Raw genomic sequence first — 18,930 nt, 5'->3', positions numbered from 1 at the left:
TTATACAGATCCTTTAACAGATGAGGTTGTATTTGTAAAATCAGCTTTTCAATCTGGCACTTCATTCATGATATTGTAGTTCCTACATAAAAGTATACTTACCTGAAATATTTTTTCACTCCTTTCTTTGTAGAAATGTGTTTTCTTAGTCAAAACAGTATCTAATATGTCGTTTTATAAGCTTAAGGGATTGAAAGACTATAAACTGTAATTTAAAAACCCTTTTAATATCAATTTGAGTTTTATGTGAAATCTTTGTAAGCTACATGATGAATATTTAAGTGCTTCCATCAAAAATATTGTTCTTTAAAGATTCCTTTAAGATTGTAGTAGGCAAAACTCATGAAGATACACTGGTGAAAAATGGGCATATTAATAGGCCTGTAAAATGACACTGTGGGCTTATCAACCATTAGGACATAGGATTCATTAGTATTTGTTTTGTGTGGGGTCAGTGATTCTCTAACCCGATGTCAGTATACCACTATGATTCTAATGATTAAGTCAGGGAAGTTTAAAAACTATGCCCACAATTTTTTTATATTTACAAGTGATACTTGGAGTGTATAATACAGTGTGATAAAACTTGGACTTGTAGGTTATTTTCCTTACTTTACAGATGTGCTGCGTAAATGTCACCGTACTGTTCCTTCATAGGGCTCTGTAAAATGTCCTGTTTTCCTTCAATGAACAGGGTCCCTAGAGCAGAGAAGAATAGACATTGTCAGCAGTGGGTCACTGAGCACAGCTGCTTTCTTCGGGAATCGTTTCTGATCCGAGACATCCTGAGGGGAGGAAGGGCTGAATTCATTCACCTGGTGAAGAGGCAGCTCAGTGCAGAGGAGGGAATGTGATGTGGAGGACACGTTTACTCCAAAGATGTACTGTGAACTGCCCCTTGGTTCATGTGCAAGTGCCTCTGCTTTTCCTGGAGCTTCCTGGCGTCAGCTCTGGCCGCCTTTGGAAGCACCGGTCAGTGCTCAGATCCAGAGTTCTGGCAGGCTGCAGTTAGTGTGCACGTGGAAGTAATTGGGACTCAGGTTCTGGGTGGCAGCATTTCCTGGCCTGCTGCTGTTTCTGTTCTCCTTAGCCCTAAGTTAAACTGTTTGCAAAAGGAGCTCCATCACCCAGTCCCTAGTTGGCTGTGGGCAGCGTCAGGAAGTGAAATGACTTGGAAATTGCAGGATTTCGTAATAATAAAATCCATGGTCTGCATTGTATTGTAGGTTGGCTTGCTGGGTTTGTGTACTGTGTATTGTTTTATGTTTGTAAATAAATAAATGAATAAATGGACAAACAAAAAAAACCCCAACCCAATCAGGTAGCCTGGTCAGTAGTTTATCACTGAGAGATAAAAGAAATTAGTTCTTGAATTCATCACCTGCTTTCGGTATGGGCTTACTATTTGATGAAAGGTGGAGTTGGAAACACATCTTGATTTTTAGAGCATCAGTTCCTTACAAGCGTGTCTGTGCAAACTTAACCAGTCCAACCAGAGAAGACATTTGGCCGAGACCTTGGGATTTTGCTTTGATTTCAAGTCTGTTGTAAATTTGATTAAATAAAGGATCTAAAAGGGATGGTTTTTGAAAGCCAAAGATTGGTATGACTTTAAGTTGCAGTAGCTGTGGACTTTCTACTTGGCAAGTGCTTTTAAAAAAGGCTTCTGAAAGTAGTTTTAATTCTGGACTGTAAACAAAACATGTGACTTGGAAACTGTAATACGTTTGGGCAGGTGAAGGATCTGGGAAACAAGGCATGTATAGCATAATGTTGATAATTGTTAGCGCTTAAGAATTTTAGTACTATTTAGATGCTCCTGATGAAGACCAGGACCCTGCTGTGAGAAGGTCCGGTGTCTTTTTCCACTAAACTTGGACTGCTGAGTGAAATGTTCTGGGAAAGCAAGAGGGGGGTAGTGTACGAAAGCAAGGGGAGAAGAGCTTCCTTGGAAGAGTAGGGAAGTAAGAGAAACTGAGCCTGGCTGGGGAATAAAGTTGCACTGAGATTATGTGAGGAAGTATAGCTGTGACAGCCTGGGGCTGGGACCTGGGTTCCTGGAAGGACAGTTTGGAATAGGTAGGGTGGAAGGAAAACTTATGGCAAAACTTCTCATTCCAGGATCTGGAATAGTTTCACCAGAGAGCATGGCAGTCCTAACAGCCATCCTTCCTCTGCTGACAGCTGTTGAAAATTCCATTTGTAGTGTTTAAATGCTGTTTAATTACACTTACATTAATATTTTTGGGCTATGCTGGCTTCCTTTAGTCAGATGGGGACAAATGAGGCGCACTTGGTAAGCACCTTCATTCAAGGAGTTTTCTCCTGTTTATTTAGTATGAGGTTCCAGTACCTTCTCTGCCTTCTTAGACTATCTTGTGTTGGAAGGGACCCACAGGGATCATCCAGTCCAACTCCCAGCTCCTTGCAGGACTACCTAATGCTGAACCATATGACTAAGAGTGTCATCCAGACACTCCTTGAAATCTGACGGGCTTGGTGCTGTGACCACCTCCCTGGGGAGTCTGTTCCAGTGGCTGAATCTTTTCAGACAGTTCTGGGTTTAAGAATTTGAACAGCTTAAAGGCAAAGTTATTTGCTTCTTTCTGGTCTGATCCTCTGATATTTAGTACCACATCGGCATTCATCACAGCCTTTTCCATAGACCTTTGGAGTGTTTGTTAGAGGTGCGTTTGGTGTTATACCTTTTTTGCTGATTTGGTCAGAGATTAAAAACATTCACTTCTTGAGTTCTCAAAATATTGCTGCCATTTTGTGGTTGCATTTTCTTCTTTCCCAGGATATATAATGTAACCTAGCACTTAAGCGTGCAGCTAGAATACCACATTTGAGTTCCAGCATTTCGGCTTCTCCTGTTGGAATTTGACAGAATCTAGCTTTCAGGTTCTCTGATTTAAAAACAAAAACCCAAAACAAAGTGCCCCTGTAACTTAAGCTCAGGGTTCTGTGGAGTAGCACGAGAAATGGTCTTCGAGAAATGTGCTAAGTTGTGCATGCTTGATTTTGAGACCTTGATTTTGTTTTTATTATGAATAAAATAATAAGAGTAATACACAGAACAGGCAAGATGCAAAAGTGGAACGCTGCCAGTAGAATGGTTTTCGTCTGTGCTTTGTCACTGGCCTAATGTATTTGGCTGCAGCATGTTGGACATTTTCAAGTGAGAAAAAGACCTTTCCTACTGTTAAGGTGACGTTACATGATAGAGAGAACCTAGGATCATAGCTCTGTGGTACAAGAGGTTGTATTTAAAGACAAAGGGGAAAATCCCTGTCTGTTGCCAGAGCTGGGGAAACCCACAGAAGTACCTCTGGGTTTGTGTTTTGTTAAACCCAGCAGCTGACGGTGTTTGAGGGCACTTCCAGCTGATATTTAGGTTCTTCTGGATGAACCATTGGAATCACTTATCACACCTCAAGCTCACTAAAATTTTGAAAGTTTCAGGTGGCTTTGTTACACACAGTACAAGAAATTGGGATTGCTTTAATGACAATCTAGGATAAAAAATTGGGTTTGAGTTTTCAGTACCCTGACGATGATGTTTCCATTCCCCATGCTATTTAAATATCTTAGCTTTCCAGTGTGTAACTTCACAAGTTTCCCTGTTCATGCTTTTCCAAAACTCGGTGTTGCAAATGCCTTTATTTGTGTGTCTATATATATATAAGTATATTATATATTTTTATGTAATATATATTAGAAAATTCTATTGACATATTTTTTGGGATGTGGATAAATACATGGTGGAGTTTCAATTCTGCAACGTATTGTGCATCAGTGTAGCAGTCTACTGCCAGTACTGCCAGTTGCTGAATTAAAATCAGAATTTCACCCTGTGTTTGTTGTGCAAGCAGATGCTGATCCAGCAGTACCAGTGTACTTTTTCTGGTAAACCTTCAGAAGGCAGCACTGTTTCCCTTCTGTTAGATAAGTTGTGTAGTTAACATTTCCTCTGGCTGATACTAAACCAGAATTTAGTAAAGAGTAGGATCGTACGCAGCCTGAAACCAAAGCGTGAAGCTAAGAGTGAGAGCAAAGAGTGAGTCGGTTTAATTTTTGAATATTATGCATGTGTGTGTGAACACACAATTCTTCTTAGTACCGAAGGTGGCATGTTTTACTTGGTGTATAGGTGAACTGGGAATGCTGCTGTTTAATGAAGGCAGAAACCATTAGTAGCCATCGATGTTTTCTTTTGGGTTTTTTGAACTCATCTTCACCATTCCAGGGCACGTGTCAGTATTTGGAGAAAGTACACTGTAATATAAAACTTCTTGGGTTTGAATTATTTAGTGTGTTGCTGTTGCAAGCTGTCTGCCTGTGGTGTCTTTTTCCTAGCTTCAAAGATGCTGATAACAAAAAATCCTTCCTGCTATAATGGAAAACAAAAGCTCTGAACCAAGAAGGCCTATTGAAAGTTATCTCAGTTTAAACGTGAAAAAGTCACTTTACATATACAGCAAACTTTTCAGGTTTGTCACAGCAAACAGATCACTTATGTTTTCCAGCAGGCTTTGCATTCCAAAAAGCCCAAAGAGAGCGTATGTTTCTCGCAAGAGTGGAAGTGCAGCAGCTCACTAGTCTTTATGGTAGCAGCTGTGTATGTAACAAATAATTCCTCTGCTACTTTTGCATTGTAGAGGATAGACACTCTGAATATGAAACTTGTGGTCCATCTGGAAAAAATTAGATACACTTAGCTCATTCCCATTGCAGGTCCAGTCAGGAAGCCCAAGTATGTGGAAAGCCCTAGAGTGCCAGGTGAGGCGTCTCTACCGCTGAGAAAAGGATCAGAGCAAGGAGAACCCAGTCAAAATGGTAAGAGTCTGCTCAGTGAGACTTTATTTGGTAGAACAGCTGTTCATTTCAGACAGTGATACAAAGAAGGCTGCATAATAAGGAAATCTAATTCTTTATTTGTAAGAATGTTTTGCAGATTTAACATGCTTGTGGTGAGGGGAAGCTTGTCATTATGTGATCTTTATGTAACTGTCTCAATTCTTGGAGCTACAAATGTACTGCAAGCAAAACGTCGAGTGTTGTTGACTGCTACATGTGCCAAAGGTCTACTAGAATTTTTCTGAACTTGTTTTTAATTTAAATTGATTCCAAGTGTGTAGCTCTGCAGTGAGTACAATGATTCATTTTAGAAATTTTGTAAAAGCTTGCTAAATAAAAAGGCAGTAACAGTAGGCTCCTGTGTTGGCAGAGCTGGGAAAAGCTACATCCCTAGAGTTAATTGGTACTCTTGGAAAGTTTCACATTTGTTAAATTTGACTAGTGCATAACAGTGTGGCTTTGACAGTGAATGTCATGGTCAAAGCAAAATAACCCATTTGTTGGTACATGGCTGTATGCACTGTAACATGGATTTCGTATGCCTTCTATTTCTAGATTAATTCTTCAGTTTAACTGGCCTCATGAAAGTCATTGCATGTAACCAATGAGCTTCCAGCTGAAAAATTCTTTGTTTTCCTTTTGCTTCAATTTTAAAGGAAGCTACAGTTTTAAAAGTCAGTGTTTTCTTTTGAAAAAAGGCCCATAATGGTGAAAATAGAATGCATTGTAATTGTTTTCACCATCTTCTCCTGTATGCTTAATTTGGTATGTTACCCTAGTCCCTCTTGTGCTTCCATGTTCACGACTGGCTTAGTGCTGGTATTAAAGTTTTATGTCCAACAGGGAGAGCTTGTAGTCCTCATCTCCCTAATCTAAAGGTGACCATTTTGCTCAGACCGTGCTGACTGGGAAGCAGCAGAACAGGTGCTCCTGCTTTTTTCCCATTTTGCAGCTGGGTGGCAGCTGCCACAGCCAGCGGTTCTGCAGCTGAGGGTCCCTGCCCTTGGCTATTTTGGAGAGTGGTGGGATGATGCTCCTTAACTGACTGTTTATACCTGAGGATGGAAAAGGCCTACACATTATTCCTTTTTTTATTAGTGGACAAAAGAAATAAATACCGTATAAATGCTTCTGCTAGGAAAGACCATTACAGGTTGGTAGGTGATGCTAAACTGTTGGCATCAAAGAAGGAAAATAGCAGCAGACGCTAGTCTGTGAGATTGTGTTAGCAACAGGCGCTTTCCTGAGCAGACCAGTGATGGCTGCTTTTGTAGGAGGTTGCTTTGTTTTGAACTTTGTCTTGTTGTATCGGTTGGACACCAGGAGATGTTTTTAAAGCACTGTACTGATAAAATCAAATCTTTTTGCACCCAGAAAAGCTGGGACATTTAGAATTGGTGTCACATCCTTTGCATAGCAAGCACACCAAAAATGTACGATATCCATTGTAGTGTTAACTGTGGGATTACAAAGCATCTGTATTATTAACCTCTACTTTTCACGTTTTTAATAGTACAGAAAATTTTATAAAAAATGGCAGGAACAGAATTTTAGTCTGGCACTGAGCTTACTGCTTCTGTTTGGAGAATAATCACATTGATCAACAGTCCAGTGATGAACTGGTTGCACTTAGCCATTTCTTTTTAGACTGGCAGGGTGGGTTGGCTCTCATGCAGAGGCTCCAAGACCCAACAACAATTTAAAGTCTCATGGACAAAAAATTTGAATGACATTAACTTCTCCATTAGATACGTTGCTGACAGAAGAACTCACATTTGCATTTGATGGTACTTTTTCTACCTCTTGGAACAGTTTCCAAATATAAGACACTAATCTTTACCAACTTTTTTCCCTGCACTCCAAAGCAAAGCCTGATAAAGACTCAAGCTGTTCTCCTGCAGCACAAGAATTGATGACAAGATTGGGTTTTTTACTGGGAGAAGGAATTCCAACTTCTGCTCATATAGAAGAGAAAAATGAAGTCATGGTAGGATAACAGAAAATAATGTATTTAATGTTCACCCTATTTTAGAGAGGACTAATGTTATTTTCTCTGTTTACCGATGGCAGTTACCTGATACTTACCAAAATGCAATCCATTTTAATAGGCATATGGTAATAGAATTGTAAAGTAATTGCAACAACTTTGTGTTTGTTTTGAAACTGTAAGTTGGTCTTGCATTCTTAAAATTAAAAAAAAAAAGAAAGAATAGACTCATCATTTCTGAAAGCTAAATTTAATCTACTATGAACGTGAATAGCTTCTAAGGTTCTCTCTGCCTTATTTTAGTGTTTAGGAGGAACTTTTTTCTTTCCATTCTCAGTGATTTATGAGAACGGAAAATGTCAGTGGTTTGTTAAAATAGGAGTATACTTTTGGGATGTGTGTGTTTGCTTTTTTCCCGAGAAGTTCACTTCCATTTGACAGTCATTTCTGTCATTTGCGGGCAGAGGAACTGGGGAGAAGCAAGCAGCTACTATCCGTGTGAATCTGATCTGCTAACCAAGGCTGCATAGTAACTACCAACCTCCCTTTCTTCGCCCTCCTCTCTCCGCTTTTAGTTCCAGGCCTCATAAATCTTAGTGCATCAGTCTGGGTTTCTTTGAGAGTGGAATGCGAGTAATACTGCAGTTCTAATGGTTTTAAACAAAAGAATAAATACTGGGGGTGAAGAGGAGTGGTATCCCTCTTTAAACAGTATAATGTTTAAAGAGAGGAAGTCTGCCTCACTGAAACTCTTCCACTGAAGTGTGAAATTCCCTTTTTCAGAAGTCACTTTTTAAGAATAATCTGAAAGCATGTCATTAAGGTTCCCAACCAAGATAAAGCCTTTGATTCTTGAAGTTTTTGCTTGAAAAATGGACTCTTTGCTTTGTTCTTACTCTAGTTGACCTTGGTATTTTTAATTTTCAGTATGGTAGTGTACTGTCTCCTGTGCAATAACCATTAGTTTTTCTTCACATTGCAGTGTACAGTAGCCAGTCAAGGAGTGAGTCCATGTTCCACCCTCACAAGCAGCACTACATCACCTAGCACTGATAGTCCCTGCTCAACTCTCAATAGTTGTGTTCGCAAAACAGCAGCTAACAAAGGTAGTCCCTGTGGAACCATTAGCAGCCCCAGCTCCACCCTGGAGAGCAAGGACAGTGGAATTATAGGTAAGCATCTTAATGAGTAATGCAATTAATAGACATTAATCTTAATAGTATAAGTCTGAATAGTTGCTTCATGTCTTTGGGTTCGATTTTATGTTGTCCTTGGATCCCATTTCAAATCCTCTGTATTTGAAAGACGAATCATATTCTTTTGCTGCTGTTAGGTCTGCATTTTTCTTGTTTTCATGGTGCATGTTTTACTTTAAAATAATTTATTTCCTTTGTTTCGCTCTATGTCTTATTTTCTTCTACCTTTTTCCTTTTCTGTTATATAGGTCTCTACAATGCATTTCATAATGGTGAAGTACAGCATAGCTGGAAGCTGGTTGAATTTCCATCTAAGGAAAAAAAAATAATTAATGCTGCTACTTATGAGAATAACCTAAATCAACCTGTTTAAAAACAGTGCAGACTCTGAGTAGTTGGCATAAAAATGGGGTATCATGGAAGAGGTGAAATTCTGTGATCCCCCACTGAATAGATGACTGAACTGAGGCTATATATCCATCTCCTGTGGGGAGTCAGTTATCTTTAGAGAGGCGGCTACAATCACAGAGCAACCGTTATAGCTCCTTTTACCAGCTACCCAAATATTTCAGTAAGTCTGTTTAGTACTAAAGAAAAATCTAAATTGTTTGCTGCCTCATTTGTGCAGTCTTTCCTGTTTCTGCTCCCTGCCTGAATGGGTCTTTGTCTGTATCACTGTCTACCTGTACCTTTGGATACCCAGGTGGCTGCTTTAGAGTTATTTTCTGGAAGGCCAGGCTAAGATGTAAAAAGCCTATTTTTCATGTTGTTATACTGTTGTAGGAAGGCTTATTCTTCTTTATTGGGTTAGTATTTTATTTTTTTTTCTAAAGGCTAACTTCTTAACCAACTGACCCCTTTTAAAACTTGGTAAGCTTAACAGCTGTTACAAAACAACAAAAACAAAGCACAAAATGCCCCCTAACGTGGTGCTTTCTCAGTATATAAAAGTGAGCTTTCAGTTTTCTGATGGACTAAATTTAGGGAGGCTGAAAAAGGGAAGTGATTTAAATCTTCAATGCCTAGATTTGACAAAGTAAACTTACGATGTGTCATTTCTTTGACTGTGAACTTGGTACTTTTTTATTTACAGCTTTTGTTTATAGAAGGAATTCCAAGTGAAAGTGGTCTCTGCCTGCCATTATGAAGACTACCATGATGATTGTTGGTGTAGTACTTGCCAAGAAGTAGTTAGAATACATGTTTTCATAATGCAGTTGATAACACTTTACTCGGACTTCATAGACATTCCTGCATTTTGTTATAAAGTGAAGTAATCAATAGTCATATATGGCATAATACATTTTTACTGATCAGTTACCCTAAAAGAGATGTTCATCATGGGTCAGAAGACTCATTTGTGTAACACTTTAAGTACTTCAGTTTTAGAAAATAATTTTGTGAACTTGTTCCAAGTAGATTGCTAAGCATGGTCAATTTTGTGTAAGGTCTAGTTTTTAGATAGCATTAACATTTTGATGTAAAAGAAAGGATACATTAGAATGGTTAGTCTTGGGTTCACAGGTTTCAGTTGTTGCCAGACTTGAGAATAAAGTACATTAGTTGTAGGTAGGTTTGGTCAGAATTCAGGGTTTCCTGTTTTGATTACACTGATGCAAGCATAAAACAAACTGAAATGATTATACAAGTGAGTATATCAGTATAAAAATACCACAGTGTATGACTAGAAGAAATAGTAATGCTTCTTGTTGGAACAAGTATTTTTCTGTCAGTATAGCTCAGTCATTTCCTTATTTTAAAATGTTTTATAGGGGTTTTGCTTATTTAATGGAGTAGTTTAAATTAGTTCTTTGAATGACACAGGGATCTGAGAGCTGTGTCATTGAAACAGAACAGGCTTCCCACCCAGGACATGCTTACAAAGATGCTTCTACCTTCATGGATGCATCTATGCTTAAGCTTTTACTAGCTCTGTAAGTGATGTGTAGACTACCGGGCACTTATGCTTAGGCGTGTTTCTTAAAAATTTGGGACCTTTATTAAGGCTTCTCTAAGTGGTGAGTGTTTGCCTTTTATAAAAAGAGGAGTCACGTTGGTTTTGAATACTTAGTCGTTTGGAGATCTAAACCAATGTGTGTGTTCGTTTTTTTAAAGTGGTACTGCACTGAAAAACTTAGTTACCTTTGCAAAAACATTTGAAGAGCTGCACACTGTTTTGCATGGAACTTTTGTTTGTATCAGTGAGAGTAGAATCAATGTAACTATAAAAATTGATGTTATTAATACACTAAATTCCTTCTCTGGTATGTAACGTAGAAGGGGAAAAGGGGATCATTGTTGATGACAGACTTTCAGTCTTACTGAGCTCTTCTGTGAGGCACTGCTGCCCAGGGGAGGGATGCATGCATGTTTTTTATATTCAGTTTAGTATCACAGAAGATGCATTTCTTATGCAGATGCTTTATGAAGTCTTGGAATAAATACATTGACAGTATCAGTAACGCATAGTTCCTCCAAGACTATAGCAGAAGCTGCTGGTTTTGGAGTGGAGTGGGATCCTCTTTCCTTCCAGAAGGGTAGGATAATAGGCTGAAGCTCTGTTCTTTAACATCCCTTAAAACTTGTTCTTGAGTGACAGCTTCCCTTCTCTCAAGTGGAAAAATGTAGATACCGTTATGAACCTACTACCCATGCTTTACAAACTTGAAATGTTCTGTGAGTATATCCATGTTCTAAATGAGGTCATAACTAGCCTCATGCTTGTTTAAAACAGTATATTGGCATGACAGCTACATCATCCATTGTATAATCTTGTAAGTGCTAGTAGTTTTAAGACAAGAGTTTTGAACTCTGTGATAAGAGTTGCTTACTGAACTAATTAAAAGGAAGGAGTTTCAAAAATAGGAGAAACATGGAGAAGAGAGAGGATGATGGCATTGTGAAGTGTAATAATCTGAGAGGAGAAGGCAAAAAAACCCTAGAGAAGATAGGAGGGTGCGAGGGGAACTCCTGTATGGCTCCTTCAGTCAAGTATATATGGTTCATGATCATGGGTCTGAAAGAAAATCATCTGCTGCAGTTCTGAGGAGCTGTCATTCATGTCTCAAATTCAGGGAGAATTTGAACACCTCTTGTCCCTTGGCAACCCATGGCAGCACCCCTCATGTCTGTAAAGGCATAAAAACAAAAAGGGAAGTTAAGAGGCACCTCTCTGATAAATGACCCGTGGTTTTGTTTTTTAAATACAAATGTGTCTGTGCATCCATACTTGTTATTAGTAGTAAATGTGCATTTTAAATCATGTTTAGCAAGTACATGTTTTCAAATGTCTTTGACAGAGTTCATTCAGCCATGAAAATAACTTGCTCTTTCATGCTACTTGTGTGTGGGTTTCTATTGTATTTCTACTCCCACTATGTTTTCTGGGCCAGCAGATTCTGATGGGAAATCTTACGTTTTCTCCCTTTCCCTCTTTTTTACTTACAGTTCAGGTTTCCTATCATTTTCTAATGTTTTACTGCTGTAGTTGAGTTCTTTGCTTCTATAGAGTTTGACATAACAGTAGTGCAGGCAGGTTTTAATCTTCAGCAATGAGCTAAGTAGGAGAAAAGACTGGGCTGCTGGCCAAAATGTAAGCTTTTCTGGATACTTGCCACTGTTCCAGTATGGAAATCTTGAGCAGCAAGGTTTCCTGATGCTACTTTTCACTTCACGAGTAATCGTAGTTTTAAATATTTCATACTTCAGGAGGAGACAGATTTTTTTTTTTTTTTTGACATGACTATAAACATGAAATTAGTTTGTCATACAGAAGTACAGTCTAAGTTGTGTGCAAAGGTTAATGGGATGCCTGAAAAGCTTTTCATCTATTGCCTCTAAAATGTATTTTGTATTATGGGTATTTCTTAGAATAAGAGCTCTTGAATTTAAGCATCAGATCTTAAATTTTGCCTGAGTTCTACATGTGCCTAAGCTGGGAGAATGTGGAGTTGTACGAGTACCTCATTGTCTTGCAAGGCTGAAGCTGCAATGCAGTTGATGTGAAAGAAGAATAGTTTGTGCTGCTTCTGCCTGGACAAGCCTCAGTTCTAAGGAACAGTCTGTGCATTGGTGTTTTGTTAGCGGTCTAATATACTGGAATGTTTTACTTAATGATTTGGTCACTTGAGTGTAGAATCTCTACCTATATACCTTCAACATTTAAAATTCTAGCCTGGGGAAGACTCGCAGGTCACATAGATATTAGTACTTGAACTGACATTGATTGTGTTGTTGTTTTTTTTTTTCCATCTTGTTGCCCTTTCATCCTGTTTTATATTATCCTCTGTTGCATTCAGGTGTTCAAAATGCATCGAGTGTTGGCTTAACTTTTAATATTGTTCAGTTATTTTGTGAGTTTAATGTACGTATTGAAAATGTCTTGAATGGAACAGAGTAATTTCACTATTAAACATACAAAACCCAGTATATATTTGCAAAGTGTTCTTATGTGAGCCCATCAGCATAGTTTTGACAAAAATTACTCAAGTCAGTCCTTTAGGAGTATGGATTCTTCTTGCATTCAGTTATTGTAGGAGGCTTTGATTAACTACAGTGTTGAGGAGCTAAAGGTGCACTCTGATAACCCTCAGCTTCCAAACTGGCATATTTGGAGCACTCTGGGTCATGCAGTTAGTGGTGTTTCAGCTTTTAGGGAGGAATCACTGCAGCAGTGGGAAACTACTGTTCTGTAGTGCAGCAGCCAAAACCACCTGTGTGGTCTTTTAGCTGAGGATCTGTCTAGCTCTGTGTTACTTGTCATCTGAAATTTTCATAGCAAAAAAAGCACATCTTACTGCTAGAAAGTTTCACATAATATTGAGGAATTATTTGTAAATGTTTTCTGGTTAGTTTAAAATGACATCAGAAGCAAACCCCCAAACCAGCCTTCATTTCAGTTTCTGATTTACTTTATACTGCAGTATGCTGAAACACTTTAAAAACCGAAATCAGTATGTTTAACATAATCTGATATTTTGTTCATATACTCTGTTGGGTCTGATCAAACATGCATGTAGCCTTCATGCTCTTCTGACAGTGAAATGTGGTAGGTACTCAAGAAAGGAATAGTTGCTGGAAGCTTCCTGTTGAGGTTAGTTTGCCAAGTATGTGAGTGCAAGCCAATTGTCATCGTAATATGTGGCTAAGCTATCTATTTTAGGTGAAGTAGATCTCTGAACAACATTGAATTGTTATCATTGATGCTTCACAATATACAGGATGTTTAGTCACAAGTAGGCTTGTGGAAAGCCTCCCAACTTTGGAAGAACTGTGCAAGTTTTTTCAAAGAATTGAATTGTGAATTATTTTTGTAAAATACTAGTCTTTAAAAAAGTGAATTACCAAAAAGATACATTTAAATTTTATTTTGTACCAGATGCTGGTTTTAATTCTTAATGAGCTTTTGTCTCCATGTTTACAGAATGCTTTGAAAAATATACAAGATATGTTACCGAATTTTAATTTTTAAATGATGTTGAGACATGTTTTGCTTAAGTAGTATATATTCATTTAAACTCATAAAGGTTTTGGTGGTTGTTGGGGTGTATATGGTTTTGGGCTTTTTTCCTCCCTTCAGCACAAGTTCCATAGATATAAAGATATACCTGGATTCTTCAGAAGACTTTCTTGCCTCCTTTCCTCAAGGTGTTTTTCCCAATCTGAGAAGAAGTGTTGTTTAGCTCTTTTAGATAAACAATACTCCTTAAATTTAACAAAATATCCATTGAAGTAGTGCTTGAATATCTGCTGGACCAAAATGCTGTTTGAGTATGAAAATTAAAATGCATATTAACATGAGTGCACCATTTTCCTCTGATGTGCACTGTAATTGTAGGGTGTTTTTTTTCTTTGTTTTCCAGCAACTATAACAAGTTCATCAGAAAATGATGATCGTAGTGGATCCAGTTTGGAATGGAGCAAGGATGGGAGTCTCAGAGCTGGAAAACATCAAGGGATTAGTCATGATCGAAGAACAGATAATTGTTCACCAGTTGCAGAAGAAGAAACTGCTGGAACTGCTGAGAATTTGCCGAAAGAAGTACCAGCAGGAGAGGGTCCTGTTCCTTATGGTCAGAGTTCTGGCTCTTTAATAATGCCTCGTCCAAACTCAGTTGCAGGTAAAGTCCTAAGGTAGAAAAAAGAATGTTCTTAATGATAGGATATTTCTGTTGAATCTTTCTCTTGAAGTTACGTTGTTAGTATGAAAGTATTTTTATAGGATAAAAAGAAAAAAATGTGGGTAACACTCATCTATTCAAGTTTAGAACCTAAGTTGTTTAAAATTGTTATACAGAGGGCTTGTATCATGCTTTTTAGTAGGTATTGGTTAGGTCAGAACATTTAAAACACTTAAAAATTTCCATCAGTCATTCTGGAACTGAACCTGGTGTCAACTAGTGTTTAAGGTGCTTTAGTGTTTGCTCGCATTTGCTAGATCTGTAAATCTAAGACCAAAATCGTACTTTGATCTCTGTTGAACAAGTGACTTATTTTTTAAAGAACTATGTGAAATTCTGCCTTCTAGTTGAACCATTCATTCAGAAAATGAATGAGTCTGTTCAGTTGTGGTAGATACATATGTGGGCATACTATTACTTTTTCTAAGTGTTGTGAAATGGACAAATCTCTGAAAAAGTGCTTCTGATTTGAAATCTATTGGGTAGAGCTCGTCAGATTCTAACACTAGTGGGCAATTCACTTGCAACCCTGCAGGAAAAGCATTCTGATTGTGTTCAGAAGCATGCATGTGATAGATGTGGCAGTAGGTTTAGCTAACTGAAAATTCAAAGTTAAAACACTTAGTAAATGTAGACTGAAGAAAACCAGTGATGAGGTTTAGGCTTGGGAATTGGTGATTCCTAGAGGGAAGATGAGAGGATATTGTACTTAATTCCAGGCAGAAAATATTGTCAGTAAAAGGGAGTATTTTAGTATAGAAGATGAAACAAAAATCGGTGCATGGAATTTGCTTGGTATGATAAGATGTATAGGGGAAGTATTGCTAGTAAACCAATTTTTGAAATTGTCAAGGGCAAAATCTTGTCAAGGAACATACTAATAATTTTGATGCAAATCTTTTAAGTTCTGATGATACTACTTTAAATTTTGTGAGGTTGTAATATGAGCACTAGCTCTGTCTTTTCATTGTGAAGGCACCAACATGTTGGTTCGTGCTGAAAGAAAAACAAGGAAACATTCTTCATTTCATTTTCAAAGGAATATATAATGTGTTTATTCCAGAAAAGTACAACAAATTGTGATACATTGGAATCGCAGCAGTAAAAAGATGCTAGTAGGCAGCGCAGTAAATCTTACCAAGAACTTAAGACTTGTCAGTAATAGCCAAAATCTTATGCTTAACAAAAAAAAAAAAAAAGTAATTCTAAATGTAAGCTTTATGAAGTGTCATGAGAGGTATTGAAACACATACTGCAGTCTTAATTAAGGTAATTTCAGGTTTTAAAATACCATGAATGTTACTAGTACATTGTTTCAGAATTCTATGGTTGAAGGACTATTTTGCAATAATGTATTGTGATACGAATACAACAATGCCCAGGTTTATGGGCAGGGGAAAGAGTAGCATGCTTCCTCCAAAAACTACTGTTATCACAGAATGAAGTGCTCTGGCTTTCTGCTGTGTTCATTAGAATCATCCTGTTGTCAAAAGTGAATGTTGTACAGTGAACTGCAGCAAAAAATTTTAATGAGTTTGCATGTCTTCAGCTATTTTACATATTTATAAAATTACAAATTTTAGAAATAATTCTTGAGTGTGCTTTGAAAATAGCTTGATTTATCTGCAATTTGCCTATTAAATGAGCTGAGCTATAGTTTTATAGTGCCAAAAAGTTAATGCTCTGTACAGATTGACACATGTAAAATGAAATGTAGTAACCTAATCTTAGATGTTCTAGTATCTGATAGTGCACAGATTTTGGCTACAGATATTTGTGAAATCTAATGTGCTTTTGTGCTGTAAATTACTGTTTTCTGGCTTTTGAGTGCCAGTGCTAAGTATCTTTACCCTAGGAAGAGAGGGTACTCGGTTAATGCTCAGTAAGCCTGTACCTTTCTTGCACTGGGGAGCCCAGAACTGGACACGGTACTCCAGGTGTGGTCTCACGAGTGCTGAGTAGAGGAGGATATTCTCCCTGAACCTGCTGGTAACGTTCTTCCTAATGCAGCCCAGGGTGCTGTTAGCCGCCTTTGCCAAGCATTGCAATCTTAGCTTGTCTATCACCAGGACCCCAAGGTCATTCTCTGCACAGCTCCTTTCCAGCCTGTCAGCCCCCATTGTACTGATGCTTGGGGTTACTCCTCCTCAGCTGTAGGACTTTGCATTTCTTTTGGTTTGCAACTTTTTGTTGACCTTTCTTGCAGCTTCTGGTTGAATTTCATGAGTTTCCATTCAGCCCAGTTCTCCAGCCTGTTAAGGCCCATCAGAATGACAGCACAAGCCTCTAGCATATCAGCCAGTCCTCCCAGCTGTGTCATGTGCAGACTTGGTAAGGTTGCACTCTGTCTCATCACGTAGGTCATTAAAGAAGGTGTTAAACAGTATGGGGCCCAGACTTGACTGGTGGAGTGCACCACTAGAGAGTTGCCTCCAGCAGGACTCTGTGCCCCTGCCTTCTGTGCCCATGCATTCAGCCAATTTTGGGTCCACCTCACTGGACACTTAGATAACCTGTACTTCATCAGCTTGCCCATGACAGTGTTATGGGAGACTGTGTCGGAAGCCTTACTGAAGTAGAGGTAGGCAACATCTATAGCTCTCCCCCCATCCACCAAGACAGTCGTCTTTTTGTAGTATCATAGAATCACTTGAATGGTTTGCGTTGGAAGGGACCTTTAAAGATCACCTAGTTCTAGCCCCCTTGCTTGGGGTCAGGGATATCTTGCACTAGATCAGGTTACTCAAAGCCCCATCCTGCCTGTGTTTAGAGCTCGTTGCTTATCCGTGCAGGCCTCCTGCTATATCTGCTTTATTTCCTGCTTGTCAGGATGGCCCTTTCTTGAGCTTGCAGGAGGTCATCCTTGAGCATCAACTGGCTCTTTTGGATCCCTTTTCTCTCCAGGACCATATGCCATGGGGTTCTTCCAAGCAGAACTCTGAAGAGGTTAAAGTCCATGCTCCTGAAATCTGATTGCATGCTTCTGCTTTTTGCTCTGCTCTCTCATGTTAGGTTCCTGAACTGCACTATCTCCTTGTCACTGCAGCCAAGACTGCCCTTCACTTTCACATCCTGACAAGTTCTTCCTTGTTTGTATTGGTTCCAGCAGAGCATCTTTCCTTTTTGGCTTCTCAGTTGCCTGTGTCAGGAAGTTGTTGTCAGCGCACCCCAGAAATCTGAATTGCTTATGCCCTGCTGTGTTATTCCTCCAACAGATGGAAGATTTTTGGATTTGATACCAATTTAAAAGCTGCTTATTTTAATGTGTATATTCATTTGGTTTATTTCTGATGAAAAAGTATACATCCCTGATATAACTTGGCAAATATGTTCTCTGGATTTTCAGTTCTTCTTTTGTACAGCTGTCATTTTCATTTAAAAACTGAACAAAATAGAAAATGTTATCCAGAATTCTGTACTGTTGGATACAAAAAGAATGTAAGTATTTCCTCACAGACGGTGTGCTAGCAGCTGATATCTGAACCTGTTCCTAACGCTTCTGACCTCACTGATATGGTTGTTCTCATAGTAAAAAAGGAAACTGTATTAACATGAGAACAGTTTAGTGCATGTTAAGGTAGACATGAGGGCCATCTCAAAGGGGAAAAATCCAACTAAATCTTTAGTGAACTTGATTGAAAAGCGTTTTGTAAATATTACAACATGAATGGCTTCAACCACTGCCATTGTGTAGAAAAACTTACCTGCAAGTACTATGTTGAGGAAAGAACTGTAATAAATAATAATGTTATTTGTAACTTATGCTGAGAGAAAAAACAAGCTTCAATCCTTCCACACTCTAGCAACAAGTTCAACCAAACTGGAAGATCTGAGTTATTTGGATGGACAAAGAAATACTCCTTTACGGACTTCAATTCGCTTACCTTGGCACAGCACTGCTGGTGGAAGAGTGCAGCAGGAAGGTAAAGGTATACATACTTACATCTGCATCTGCCTCGGCACAGTCATGCAGTTCTTCAGTAGTTTTGTAAGATGGCTGTTCTGTGATCTTTGTAAACATCCCCATCCCATGATGTGTTGTTGTAGAGTACTCCTGAAAGATCACTCAACGTGTCTGAAAATAAGATGCTTGCTTACATCTTTTCCTGCATAATGCTGTGGTTTAGAAGGTGAACATATGACTTTAAATAAGAAAACAGTGTATTGTTTATCTAAGTGTGCATGGGCAGTGCAGTGCAGATCTCCAAATTATAGTTGTATAATACTCGTGTTCAGGAACTGTACTGAATATTTTCTGGACTGCCAGATTTTATAATGTGACATTCAGATAACGGTGTACTGCAACTTAAGGAATATTATGCTGAATTTAAAATCTTCAGGAGGCTTTCATTAGAATTCTGTTTTAGGAAGAAAACTGATCTAATACCATTAGACTTCTTTATGACTAATATATACTTTGATCTCTCTGATCTTTGAGTCTGAAAATAGCAGGTTTATGTTAAATGCAAGTGAGGTATGTGATTTTTTTTTTGCCCCCTTTTAACTAACAGTCATCTGCAGGCTCTGTTAATTTAGCAATGTTGTTAATGGGTGACCGCTTAAAGAACCACTGTCAAAGGCATCATCAAAAGTGGTTTTATTGAAATACGATGTTTGAAAAGTGCGACTTAACAAGGTTTGATGGGAAGGTTCACTCTATCACTTACTGCACAAAGGATTCAAAACTACCAAACCAGAATCTGAGTGC

General features: G+C 38.4%; 1 protein-coding gene across 5 annotated transcripts in view; it reads left to right on the top strand.

Moving 5' to 3' along the window:
* The window catches only part of TANC1 (tetratricopeptide repeat, ankyrin repeat and coiled-coil containing 1), a 95,465-nt gene that overhangs the window by 46,467 nt on the left and 30,068 nt on the right, over positions 1 to 18,930 (top strand). For 4 of the 5 annotated variants that reach the window (XM_040604342.1, XM_040604340.1, XM_040604344.1 and 1 more), the window contains 5 exons: positions 4,738 to 4,839; positions 6,726 to 6,847; positions 7,830 to 8,019; positions 13,905 to 14,162; positions 18,026 to 18,151. In XM_040604342.1, the coding sequence (XP_040460276.1) occupies positions 4,738 to 4,839; positions 6,726 to 6,847; positions 7,830 to 8,019; positions 13,905 to 14,162; positions 18,026 to 18,151 (798 nt within the window). The remainder of the gene's footprint in view (positions 1 to 4,737; positions 4,840 to 6,725; positions 6,848 to 7,829; positions 8,020 to 13,904; positions 14,163 to 18,025; positions 18,152 to 18,930) is intronic. The other variant, XM_040604343.1, reaches the window with a different exon arrangement.

This window comes from Falco naumanni, chromosome 8 (genome assembly GCF_017639655.2).
Source record: "Falco naumanni isolate bFalNau1 chromosome 8, bFalNau1.pat, whole genome shotgun sequence".
In the NCBI taxonomy this organism is placed as follows: domain Eukaryota; kingdom Metazoa; phylum Chordata; class Aves; order Falconiformes; family Falconidae; genus Falco; species Falco naumanni.
The sequence above is the reverse complement of the archived record's forward strand: the minus strand, read 5'-3'. Positions and strand labels throughout refer to the sequence as shown.